The sequence below is a fragment of the Hyla sarda genome, chromosome 5 (assembly GCF_029499605.1).
Source record: "Hyla sarda isolate aHylSar1 chromosome 5, aHylSar1.hap1, whole genome shotgun sequence".
In the NCBI taxonomy this organism is placed as follows: domain Eukaryota; kingdom Metazoa; phylum Chordata; class Amphibia; order Anura; family Hylidae; genus Hyla; species Hyla sarda.
The window spans coordinates 263728263-263742020 of record NC_079193.1 but is presented as its reverse complement, the minus strand read 5'-3'; the positions used below and the strand labels follow the sequence as shown (position 1 = coordinate 263742020).

Genomic DNA, 13758 nt, shown 5'->3' with positions numbered 1-13758 from the left:
GCTAGTGGACCGGTTCTAAGTCACTACTGGTGTTCACCAGAGCCCGCCGCAAAGCGGGATGGTCTTGCTGCGGCGGTAGTGACCAGGTCGTATCCACTAGCAACGGCTCAACCTCTCTGACTGCTGAAGATAGGCGCGGTACAAGGGAGTAGACAGAAGCAAGGTCGGACGTAGCAGAAGGTCGGGGCAGGCAGCAAGGATCGTAGTCAATATGGCAATAGCAGGAGGTCAAGTACACAGTATGGACAAACACAGTAAACGCTTTCTCAAGGCACTAAGGCAACAAGATCCGGCAGGGGAGTGCAGGGGCAGTGATCAGATATAGTCTGGGAGCAGGTGGAAGCCAATTAAGCTAATTGGGCCAGGCACCAATCATTGGTGCACTGGCCCTTTAAATCTCAGAGAGCTGGCGCGCACGCGCCCTAGAGAGCGGAGCCGCGCGCGCCAGCACATGACAGCAGGAGACCGGGACGGGTAGGTGACCTGGGATGCGACTCGCGAGCGGGCGCGTCCCGCTGTGCGAATCGCATCCCCGACGGCCATGACAGTGCAGCGCTCCCGGTCAGCGGGACTGACCGGGGCGCTGCGGAGAGAGAAGCGCCGTGAGCGCTCCGGGGAGGAGCGGGGACCCGGAGCGCTAGGCGTAACAGTACCCCCCCCTTAGGTCTCCCCTTTTCTTTGTCCGGTAACTGCCTCCCCTGGGATGAGGACACCGGGAAAGAATGGAGGGTTTCCTCAACGGCAGGCAGTACAGCAGGAATGGGAATGGGGAGGGAGGGCAGAGGGCGAAGCCTGGCACGGGGCAGTGTGACACCAGGACGGGGGCCATGAGGAGGCACTGAGGCTTGCCTGACGGGACTGGGAGGGGGGGAGAGGCACTTCCCATGGCAGGCAGAGTCCCAGTTCTTGATCTCTCCTGTGGACCAATCAAGGGTTGGGGAATGGCGTTGAAGCCATGGTAGTCCAAGGAGAATTTCGGAAGTGCAATTGGAGAGGACCAAAAACTAAATTTTTTCGTGATGAGGTCCGATGCACATTAGGAGGGGCTCCGTGCGGTAACGCACGGTGCAATCCAACCTGACTCCGTTGACCGCGGAAATGTAGAGTGGCTTGACGAGACGGGTCACCGGGATGCGGAATTTATTCACCAAGGAATCCGGAATAAAATTCCCAGAGGCACCAGAGTCCAAGCAGGCCACGGCTGAGAGGGAGGAGTTGGCTGAAGGAGAAATCCGCACGGGCACCGTGAGACGTGGAGAAGCCGACTTTGAATCAAGAGACGCCACACCCACGAGAGCTGGGTGCGAGCGTGCGTTTCCCAGACGTGGAGGACGGATAGGGCAATCCACCAAGAAATGTTCGGTACTGGCACAGTACAGACAAAGATTTTCTTCCCTACGGCGATTCCTCTCCTCCTGGGTCAGGCGAGACCGATCCACTTGCATGGCCTCCTCGGCGGGAGGCCTAGGCGTAGATTGCAACGGAGACTGTGGGAGAGGTGCCCAGAGATCTAAGTCTTTTTCCTGGCGGAGCTCTTGATGTCTCTCAGAAAAACGCATGTCAATGCGAGTGGCTAGATGAATGAGTTCATGCAGGTTAGCAGGAATTTCTCGTGCGGCCAGAACATCTTTAATGTTGCTGGATAGGCCTTTTTTAAAGGTCGCGCAGAGGGCCTCATTATTCCAGGATAGTTCAGAAGCAAGAGTACGGAATTGTATGGCGTACTCGCCAACGGAAGAATTACCCTGGACCAGGTTCAGCAGGGCAGTCTCAGCAGAAGAGGCTCGGGCAGGTTCCTCAAAGACACTTCGAATTTCCGAGAAGAAGGAGTGTACAGAGGCAGTGACGGGGTCATTGCGGTCCCAGAGCGGTGTGGCCCATGACAGAGCTTTCCCAGACAGAAGACTGACTACGAAAGCCACCTTAGACCTTTCAGTAGGAAACTGGTCCGACATCATCTCCAAGTGCAGGGAACATTGTGAAAGAAAGCCACGGCAAAACTTAGAGTCCCCATCAAATTTGTCCGGCAGGGACAAGCGGAGGCGAGGAGTGGCCACTCGCTGCGGAAGAGGTGCAGGAGCTGGCGGAGGAGAAGGTTGTTGCTGCTGTAGCTGAGACTGAAATTGCTGTAGCTGAGACTGAAGCTGCTGTAGCTGCGACTGAAGTTGCTGAGTCATGGTGGTCAAGTACGACAGCTGGTGCTCTTGTTGGGCGATCTGTCGAGCTTGCTGGGCGACCAGCGTAGTGAGGTCAGAGGCAACTGGCAGGGGAACCTCAGCGGGATCCATGGCCGGATCTACTGTCACGGGTCGGCAGGCTGGAGGGTGGATCCTCTGTGCCAGAGAGGGATTGGCGTGGACCGTGCTAGTGGACCGGTTCTAAGTCACTACTGGTGTTCACCAGAGCCCGCCGCAAAGCGGGATGGTCTTGCTGCGGCGGTAGTGACCAGGTCGTATCCACTAGCAACGGCTCAACCTCTCTGACTGCTGAAGATAGGCGCGGTACAAGGGAGTAGACAGAAGCAAGGTCGGACGTAGCAGAAGGTCGGGGCAGGCAGCAAGGATCGTAGTCAATATGGCAATAGCAGGAGGTCAAGTACACAGTATGGACAAACACAGTAAACGCTTTCTCAAGGCACTAAGGCAACAAGATCCGGCAGGGGAGTGCAGGGGCAGTGATCAGATATAGTCTGGGAGCAGGTGGAAGCCAATTAAGCTAATTGGGCCAGGCACCAATCATTGGTGCACTGGCCCTTTAAATCTCAGAGAGCTGGCGCGCGCGCGCCCTAGAGAGCGGAGCCGCACGCGCCAGCACATGACAGCAGGGGACCGGGACGGGTAGGTGACCTGGGATGCGACTCGCGAGCGGGCGCGTCCCGCTGTGCGAATCGCATCCCCGACGGCCATGACAGTGCAGCGCTCCCGGTCAGCGGGACTGACCGGGGCGCTGCGGAGAGAGAAGCGCCGTGAGCGCTCCGGGGAGGAGCGGGGACCCGGAGCGCTAGGCGTGACAACAATTGGTGGCTGACTAAATACTTTTTTGCCCCACAGTAGGTATCATAGAAACCATCCCATCAATGAACACCTCCAGAAGCGCATACATCAAGTTAGCATAAACAGGATATCTTTCCCTCCCCCTGTATACCTGCTAAGAGCATAAAGGATTCAAACAGAGATCAAAGAATGTGCCTGGTAGGCAAAGCTGGTGTGTCAATCCCTGGACCTCAAATCATCTCAAATTCCTGTCCGCACAATGCTTTTTATGTACCCCATTTAACATATGTTATAACCCCTTTAAGTCTCGCAGTCAGTTCGTCCACTGTGTGAGAGGAAGGACTGATCCAGTGCGTGGCAATGTCTTGCTTTCTTGCCTGATAAAATATATTTCCCTGTACCAATTTCAATACCTTCCAAAATATCATCCTCTATTACCAGGCCAAGAAGACATTTTATTAGATCCAACTAAAGAGCAAATTCATAACAATGTAGGGGTGTGATACACTTTGTGTAAAAGATAGATATGAGACAATTGATGAGCTTCTGATAATGCCAGTTGTAATCACCAAGGCCCCAGACTATTGCTTGCCAGTTTATGGCTAAGTTTCCACTTGTTTTTTTTCTGGCAGTTTTTGGAAAACTACCACTGCATTTTTTGAGCCAAAGTCAGAAGTGGATCCATAAGGGAGGAGAAGTGTAAGTCCTTCCTATATATGTCCTATTCTTTTTGAATGCACTCCTGACTTTGGCTAAAAAACTGAAGTGGCAGATATCCAAAACCTTCCAGGAAAAAAAACCAAGTGGAAACTTAGCCTTATTCTTACCTTTTCTACATAGTACATGACACCTTCATGACCACGCAATTCCGGAGGCTTCCAGCTCAGCACCACATAGTTTTTGGTGGCTTCTGTCACAGTCAGATGAGATGGTGGCCCAGGAATAATTCCTTCTAAAGTTGCAAATGATGGAAGAGAGTCATTCATTACAATGTGCACTATATATTTTTGGGCACATTTACCACCACACTAGCACACCGTCATCATTTACTCAGTATGGCTTTCTGACCTGTGGGTTCCTCTTCGGTTACAATGATTTGTCCTGTCCATGGAGCAGAAGGACGACCTGGGATAGGATAATATGTAGTCATAAAACTGTCACTAAAAATGTAAATCTTAATCATTGTGTAATATAAACTTCTGTAACTTTCTAATAAACCTGAAGGACAGGAAATCTGATTTGTGATTGGTTGATGTGGGGAAATCTCTCCACTCTTTCTCTCACACAGTTTGATTAATCTGGGCCTTTAGGCCCAGATTTATCAAACTGTGTGAGAGAAAGAGTGGAGAGATTTCCCCCCATCAACCAATCACAGCTCAGATTTCCTGTCTTAACGAGCTGTGGTAAAGTGAAAGCTGAGCTGTATGAATGATATTTAGACAAATAGGCTGGGAAAGGATGGGCTATGGGTTTTGTTCCCCGGAGTACCCCTTTAAGCTTTCCGTCAAACATGTAGACATGTATAATGTGGTGGTGATGGTGGATGGAGAGAAATCCAATAGCATATCAATGAAATCCATCAGCATTTAAAACAGAAGTTCTTCATTCTGTATGATACAGAATTGAAGTTTTGCCTTAAAGGGGTACTCCGCCCCTAGACATCTTATCCCCTATCCAAACGATAGGTGATAAGATGTCAGATCGCCGCGGTCCCGCTGCTGGGGATCCCCGGGATCCCCGCTGCGGCACCGCGCTCTCATTACAGCACAGAGCGAGTTCGCTCTGTGCGTAATGACGGGCGATACGGGGGACGGAGCAGAGTGACTTCATGGCTCTGCCCATCGTGACATCACAGCCCGTCCCCTTAATGCAAGTCTATGGGAGGGGGCGTGACGACCACCACGCCCCCTTCCATAGACTTATATTGAAAGGGGCGGGCCGTGATGTCACAAGGGGCGGAGCCGTGATGTAACGATGCTCCGGCCCCTGTACTGCCCGTCATTACGTGCAGAGCAAACTCGCTCTGTACTGTAATGATAGTGGGGTGCCGCAGCGGGGATCCCGGGGCTCCCCAGCAGCGGGACCTCGGCGATCTGACATCTTATCCCCTATCCTTTGGATAGGGGATAAGATGTCTAGGGGCGGAGTACCCCTTTAAATACCAACAGGTAGCAAGATTTAGTATTAGTTATGACTTACTTCTGAATTTGGCTCTGTCTGCTGGATCGAGAGCTGCCACTGGCTCGGACACACGAGAAGGTCTGCTCATTCCAGTTTTATTTACAGCCCTTACACGGAAAATGTATGATCTTCCTTCAATCAAACCAGTCACTGGGAAACGGGCAAACTTCACTGGAGTGTCATTACACTGAGTCCAATGACTTGTGCCAACCTCACACCTCAGGCAAAAAAATGAGGGGAAAACTCAATACAAATGTATATATTCAAAGTAAAACACTTGTTTCATCTAAATCCAGGAGTCTCTGCCTAGGTATGTCTGGTATATTTTCATCTTATAACAGCAAATAAACAAGCAACTACTTCATCTATTCAGCATAGTTCATGACTATAGTATATTCATCATCTATACACAATGCACAATGCCAGGAAAACAATGCATTTAGTATCCATTTCGTTTCTGCCCATTTGGTGTAGAGACATTTATCGATCTGTCTGAGACATTAATGTGTGTGATTTTTGTCTAGGACAAATAACAATCAATCACAGCTCATTGGTTGCTATCTGTCTGAGATAAAAATCAGACATATTTTTGTGACAAATCTGGTCTACTGTCTTCAGCTTGCCATACACATGGTCAGCTGAAATGGTTAACCAATATTTGTAAATGACATGCAAACTATGGCCGTGTTTAATTTTTTTGTGAAGAAAGTGCCTGGCATGATTAGTGGAATTCATTAAAAAAAGAAAAAAACAAGTTTAGTCTGCCATGTTGCTGAGGGGAACGTTTATACAAATAATATCATGGACGAATGACCAAAGTGTCATCTGTATGGCCAGCCTTACACAAAGATCGAAAGATTGAGATTTAGAGGACTGCTCATTGTCAGATCGCAAACTCTTAAAGAAAACAGCCACCAAAAGGCGCCAGACCAGCGGCACCAGTGCTAATAGTCTTGAGCAATTTGCCGGGAGGGGGAGATCCAGTCAGCTGTACATTTCCCATGCAGCAGCCTCTATAGGTGAAATGCAGTATTGTACAGTTATCCAATAATTGGATATGGTCTGCTAGAGTTGCTGCTTAGGCGCGGCTCCCTGCTCTGGCTTAGCGACTGGGGTTCAAAAATTAGATGAGACAAGACCTTCAAACACATTCACCGCATGGTAAGATTGAGCTGGAAAGCCAGAGTCTGAAGACCACTGCTTTGTCTTATAAGTAGTACAGTTTCCTTTTTTATTTGCAATCCCTTATTTGTAATAAATTGCTTCCTACAAGGCAGTCCACCACCAGTTGTTTATTTTAAGCATTGTGGATGAAGCCAGCCAAACAGATTTCACAATGGCTGTTTTCTGGCCAAATCATCATTAACCTCTTCAGGACGCCGGGCGTATGCAACGCCCTGCATCCCGAGTCCTTAAGGACGTGGGGCGTTTGCATATGCCCGTGGGAATTCCGGTCCCCGCCGCTAGCCGGTTGGAAGCCGGACCGGGATGCCTGCTGAAATCATTCAGCAGGCATCCTGGCATATCGCCCAGGGGGGTCCTGAGACCCCCCATGTCAGCGATCACAGAAAATCGCATGTCAATTCAGACATGAGATTTTCTGCTATTCCGGGCTGATCGGGTCTCTGGTGACCCGATCACCCGGAAAATAGGGATGATCGGAGCTGTCAGTGACAGCCCCGATCATCCTGAGGGCTAGGAGAGAGGTCGCAGTGCTGCGATCTCCTCCTATCCCCTGCCATTGGTCAGAACTGATTCTGACCAATGGCAGCACAGGACAGTGGGTTGCCATGGCAACCCCCGTTCTGCCCACCCCTGGATGTCGTGAGGAGAAGATGGAGGCCGGTACCTGGAGGAGAAGATGCGTAGGGACCCCAAATCGTCGCTGGAGACAGGCACAGGTAGGGAAACGACGCGACAGTTGGTGGGGGGGGGAATGAAAGTGAAAGTGATCTTTACTGTGGCAACTACTAGGAAGGCCAAACTGCAACTCCCAGCATGCCCAGACAGCTAAAGGCTGTCTGGGCATGCTGGGAGTTGTAGTTTTGCAACATCTGGAGGGTCACAGTTTGGAGACCACTGTTACAGTGGTGCCCAAACGGTAGCCCTCCAGATGTTGCCAAGCTACAACTCTCAGCATGCCTAGACTGCCCAGGCATGCTGGGAGTTGTAGTTCTGTAACATCTGTCCCTTCAGATTTTGCAATTTTCATGACATTTTTGAAAATTGCTGCTCTACTTTGAAGCCCTCTGATTTTTTCAAAAAACTAAAATATGTCCATTTTATGATGCCAACATAAAGTGGACATATTGTATTTGTGAATAAAAATTAAATTTATTGGGAATATCCATTTTCCTTACAAGTAGAATGCTTCAAAGTTAGAAAAATGCTAAATTTTCAAAATTTTCATGAAATTTTGGGATTTTTCACCAAAAAAGGATGCAAGTAATGCCGAAAATTTACCACCAAAATAAAGTAGAATATGTCACGAAAAAACTATCTCAGAATCAGAATATTCGGTAAAAGCGTTTTCGAGTTATTAATTCGTAAAGCGACGGTGGTCAGAATTGCGATAAAGGGCTCAGTCCTTAAGGTGAAAAAGGGCTGCGTCCTTAAGGGGTTAATGGTTAGTCTTTCATGGTTGTTGTCTTGGATGACAATAACATAAGGTGAAATGACATATCAATGATTAATCTCTGCCATGATCTGTGACCTAGTTACAATACAGACTCATAGCTGGCATCATGTTATAGATTCATACACCACACATCTGTAATATGATCATGTGTAAAAGTCTTATATGGGCACTGTCAGATCCAAACACGTTCTATGTGTTTTTACTAATGAAAATTAAACACATTTTGTAATATGGTTGTTTAAATTTTATTGAATATTAAATAAAGAAAATGTCCTCTGACAAATTTCACCACTAGGGATCCCCCATACCTACTGGGACACTAACCAGTCCTGCAGCAGCATCAGCTTGTCCATGAGTCATAGACATGAGATGACTTATGGACTGGTCTGTATGACCAGACACACCAATCACCTCCCACCAAAAGGGACAGACACACCCCCTTCCCCTGAGAGGATTTCTAACACTGTAAGGTAATGAAAAGAGGTGATTATACAATAAATATAGGAGATAGAGTAAAAAAAAAATTAGGGGGGGGGGGGGGAGGTTGGATCGGATCTGACAGGTACGCTTTAAGATCTTTTAGACAGGTAAACTGTAGTGGAGAATTAAAAATCAATCAATGCATGGTGCTATGGCAACACTGTGACCCAGAATAAATGACATTATGAGATCACACATTGCATAACTAGCTCTACATCTTTAGTAGAATTGCGACAAAGAAGCAGAGAAATAATCGGCAACTCACTGCGGCCAGCTGAGTAAATCTTCTTTTATTTCATACTCACAAAGATATCATGTGGCAAGAGGGTAGTGGGGGGACACAGGATGGCGACCAAGCTCCGTTTCGCACGATGATCGTGCTTCCTCCGGAGGACGGAGCTTGGTCGCCATCCTGTGTCCCCCCACTACCCTCTTCCCACATGATATCTTTGTGAGTATGAAATAAAAGAAGATTTACTCAGCTGGCCGCAGTGAGTTGCCGATTATTTCTCTGCTTCTTTGTCGCAATTCCATGCACTATTACTAGTCAGAGCACCACCTCCAGCAATCCTTAGTCCTAGTCTGCCGTGTGATCACCGTTCTGCACCTGAAGGGAAAGTAGTGCCGTGCTGTCTATCTATGAACTGTGTCTATCTTTAGTAGAATACTTTAGTTCCAATACACCAGTTGAACAAATATAGGGAACATTTTATCATTGTCTGTGTAAATCAAGTTCTTTCCCCATATTTATCAATGAGGTACACATTCTTGTTTCTAAGTGTGGTCCGGACTGGTGTGAGATTGTGTAAAAATTTATTTTTTAAAGGGGTTGTGCCGCAAAAACCAGGGCTCTGTACACAGAGGACAAGCAGGGCTCTGTACACTGAGGACAAGCAGGGCTCTGTACACTGAGGACAAGCAGGGCTCTGTACACTGAAGACAAGCAGGGCTCTGTGCACTGAGGACAAGCAGGGCTCTGTGCAGTGAGCACAAGGAGGGGGTCTGTACACTGAGGACAAGCAGGGCTCTGTACACTGAGGACAAGCAGGGCTCTCTACACTGAGGACAAGCAGGGCTCTGTGCACTGAGGACAAGCAGGGCTCTGTGCACTGAGAACATGCAGGGCTCTGTACACTGAGGACAAGCAGGGTTCTGTACACTGAGGACAAGCAGGGCTCTGTACACTGAAGACAAGCAGGGCTCTGTGCACTGTGGACAAGCAGGGTTCTGTGCACTGTGGACAAGCAGGGTTCTGTGCACTGAGGACAAGCAGGGCTCTGTACACTGAGGACAAGCAGGGCTCTGTGCACTGAGGACAAGCAGGGTTCTGTACACTGAGGACAAGCAGGGCTCTGTGCACTGAGGACAAGCAGGGTTCTGTACACTGAGGACAAGCAGGGCTCTGTACACTGAGGACAAGCAGGGCCCTGTACACTGAGGACAAGCAGGGCTCTGTGCACTAAGGACAAGCAGAGCTCTGTACACTAAGGACAAGCAGGGCTCTGTGCACTGAGGCTCTGTGACATGTCCCAGGCTCACATGGCAGGCTAAATGAAAAGCCAGAAGCCTGCACAGAGCTCTGCTCACTCCGCCCACACTTGCTATATTTTGTCTCTGCACAGAGACACACAGATAATAACTGCAGGGACAGCATTAGTCTCCCAAAAATACAGTGGGGATCAAAAGTTTGGGCACCCCACTTAAAAATTTGTATTAATGTGCATAAAGAAGCCAAGGAAAGATGGAAAATCTCCAAAAGGCATCAAATTACAGATTAGACATTCTTATAATATGTCAACAAAAGTTAGATTTTATTTCCATCATTTACACTTTCAAAATAACAGAAAACAAAAAAAATGTTGTCTGCAAAAGTTTGGGCACCCTGCAGAGTTAATATCTTGTACTGCCCCCTTTGGTAAGTATCACAGCTTGTAAACGCTTTTTGTAGCCATCCAAGAGTCTTTCAACTCTTGTTTGAGGAATCTTTGCCCATTCTTCCTTACAAAAGTCTTCCAGTTCTTTGAGATTTCTGGGCTGTCTGTTAAGCACTGCTCTTTTAAGGTCTATCCATAAATTTTTAATTATATTGAGGTCAGGAGATTGTGAAGGCCATGGCAAAACCTTCAGTTTACACCTCTTGATGTAATCCCCCCTGGATTTTGAGGTGTGTTTAACTCTTTAACTCTTTAACTTCAGCTTTTTCACAGATGGCATCAAGTTATCATGCAAAATTTGCTGAAATTTTATTGAATCCATTTTTCCTTATACTCGTGAGATGTTTTCTGTTATTTTGAAAGTGTAAATGATGGAAATAAAATCTAACTTTTGTTGACAAATTATAAGAAGGTCTAATCTGTCATTTGATGCCTTTTGGAGATTTTTCCATCTTTCCTTGGCTTCTTTATGCATATTAATACACATTTTTACCTGGGGTGCCCAAACTTTTGATCCCCACTGTATACAAAAAGTGAACTTTAGGAATCAATTGAGAATATTTATGATACTAACCTGTCAATAAAATATCCCAGAATTGGACTCCCACCATCAACTGCAGGCTGCTTCCAAGAGATAATTACATAGTCCTTGTTAGCATCAAGAGATTCCACATCCAGAGGAGCAGAAGGAGCACCATCAACCTCCGGTTCACCATCTGTAGGACAGAGCGCAATAGATTTCAATGCAGCATCAACAATGAACCAAAATTTTAATTTAATAAGATCATTAAGAATAAGGCACCACCATATTTAAAATGCCAAGTAGAGATAAAAACCTACTGCTTTAAAATTATATTTGTGGTGAGTTTTCCAAAAAGAGTGTCTCCATCTGTTGCAAATCTACAACTCCCAGCATGCCCGGACAGCCTTTGGCTGTCCGGGCATGCTGGGAGTTGTAGTTTTGCAACAGCTGCAGACACACTTTTTGGAAAACATTGTTATACCTACTGGTTATCCTCCTTTAATTGAGTCATTTATCTGATTTCCGAACTAAATCAGCTCATTCATAGAAAAAGTTACTCATATTTTTCCATTGACCACACAGAGAGGTAAGGTCAGGTTCGAATAACGGGACAAAAATAAAGGCTACATTTCTTTGCCGCATTAGATTCCTGGACAATGACGAACCCCATTAAAGGGGAACTCCGGTGAAATTTTTTTTTTTTTTAAATCATTTGGTGCTAGAAAGTTAAACAGATTTGTAAATCACTTCTATTAAAAAATCTTAATCCTTCCAGTACTTATTAGCTGCTGAATACTACAGAGCAAAATCTTATCTTTTTGGAACACAGAGTTCCCTGCTTACATCACGAGCACAGTGCTCTCTGCTGACATCTCTGTCCATTTTAGGAACTGCCCAGAGTAGGAGAAAATCCCCATAGCAAACATATGCTGCTCTGGACAGTTCCTAAAATGGACAGAGATGTCAGCAGAGAGCACTGTATTCATCAGCTACTGGAGGATTAATATTTTTTAATAGAAGTAATTTACAAATCTGTTTAACTTTCTGGCACCAGTTGATTTATATAAAAAGTTTTCCACCGGAGTACCCCTTTAAAAGGCAATGCGCCATTTTTGTCCATAGTGCAGCGGTCCAGACAGCTCCATTTGCCAGTGCCGAATAGAATGTGCCAAATGGAATGGCATCTGCCTCTGATACAGATGTAAACCTAGCCTCAGGACATCGTCCATGCTGGCACTGTACTGGAAATTGAGGAAAAGACATTCTAAACAATAAACTCCAATATAGAAATGCAATCTTTTCCCTATATAAGCACAGCATTGGTGTTGCTATTTAAATAGCATATTATGATGGAGACTATTTGTAGGTGTGTCTATTTGCGTCACACCAGCCAAGGTTGCCTTTCTACATGTACTGCTGAACTTAGCATAGGTGGCTTTTTGGATCCTTTACTTAGAGCCAAGAATTCGAAACACTTGAGAACTGCCAGACCATCAGCTGCTCCCAGTAGCAGCTGACAGAGAGATAATATCTGTCCCAGCTTTACCAGACATTTGATAGCACAGGCTCTACATCATATGAAGCAATTTTTAATTCAATTATAAAACCAGGCAAGTAGGAATAATATATTCCACTGTTTTCTAGAACAATAGGCTTAAAGCGTACCTGTCAGGTCCCACAAAAAAATAAAAAACAATATATGTTACATCTAATTTTATGCCTATATTACCTATATTTATTACATAAACACCTCTTTTCATTAGCTCACAGTGTTAGAAATCCTCTCAGGGGAAGGGGCGTGTCCCTGCCTTGTGGTGGGAGGTGATTGGTGTGTCTGCTCATGCTCATAAGTCATCTCTTGTCCATTACTCATGGACAAGCTTGATGCTGCTGCTTGACAGGTTAATGTCCCAGTAGGTATGAGATAGTGGTGGGATTTTCAGGATCTGTTTACTTTATTAAAGGGGTACTCCGCTGCTCAGCGTTTGGAACAAACTGTTCCGAACGCTGGAGCCGGCGCTGGGAGCTTGTGATGTCATAGCCCCGCCCCCTCATGACGTCACGCCCTGCCTCCTCAATGCAAGTCTATGGGAGGGGGAGTACCCCTTTAAATATTCAAAACATTTTAAACAATCATATTACAAAAGTTCTTTCATTTTCATCAATAAAAATACGTTTTTGGATCTGACAGTGCCAATTTAACATCCCTGGGTGTATGGCCTGCCAGTATTATACTGTCTTCTTGTCATTTAGATCTAGCATCATTGATTTACACACAGTCGGGCGAAGTTTTACCCTGGTTTTTGAGGGGTAAATTTGTAGCACAGCGCTGTTTAGAGACTTTTCATTGCTTTAAAAGACGTTTTTAACCCCTTAAGGACGGAGCCCATTTTCACCTCTAGGACGAAGCCCTTTTTTGCAAATCTGACCACTGTCACTTTAAACATTAATAACTCTGGGATGCTTTTAGTTATCATTCTGATTCTGAGATTGTTTTTTCGTGACATATTCTACTTTAACTTAGTGGTAAAATTTTATGGTAACTTGCATCCTTTCTTGGTGAAAAATTCCAAAATTTGATGAAAAAATTAAAAATTTTGCATTTTTCTAACTTTGAAGCTCTCTGCTTGTAAGGAAAATGGATATTCCAAATAATTTTTTTTTGGATTCACATATACAATATGTCTATTTTATGTTTGCATCATAAAATTGACGAGTTTTTACTTTTGGAAGACACCAGAGGGCTTCAAAGTTCAGCAGCAATTTTCCAATTTTTCACAAAATTTTCAAACTCGCAATTTTTCAGGGACCAGTTCAGGTTTGAAGTGGATTTGAAGGGTCTTCATATTAGAAATACCCCATAAATGACCCCATTATAAAAACTGCACCCCCCAAAGTATTCAAAATGACATTCAATAAATGTTTTAACCCTTTAGGTGTTTCACAGGAAAAGCAGCAAAGTGAAGGAGAAAATTCAAAATCTTCATTTTTTACACTCGCATGTTCTTG

General features: G+C 45.8%; 1 protein-coding gene across 1 annotated transcript in view; it reads right to left on the bottom strand.

Moving 5' to 3' along the window:
* MYOM1 (myomesin 1) overlaps positions 1-13758 on the bottom strand; it is a 127277-nt gene that overhangs the window by 76377 nt on the left and 37142 nt on the right. Inside the window, exons 11-14 of the mRNA XM_056521647.1 lie at positions 10801-10942; positions 5193-5392; positions 4062-4118; positions 3821-3945 (exon numbers count right to left, since the gene is read on the bottom strand). Coding sequence (XP_056377622.1) covers positions 3821-3945; positions 4062-4118; positions 5193-5392; positions 10801-10942 — 524 coding nt within the window. The remainder of the gene's footprint in view (positions 1-3820; positions 3946-4061; positions 4119-5192; positions 5393-10800; positions 10943-13758) is intronic.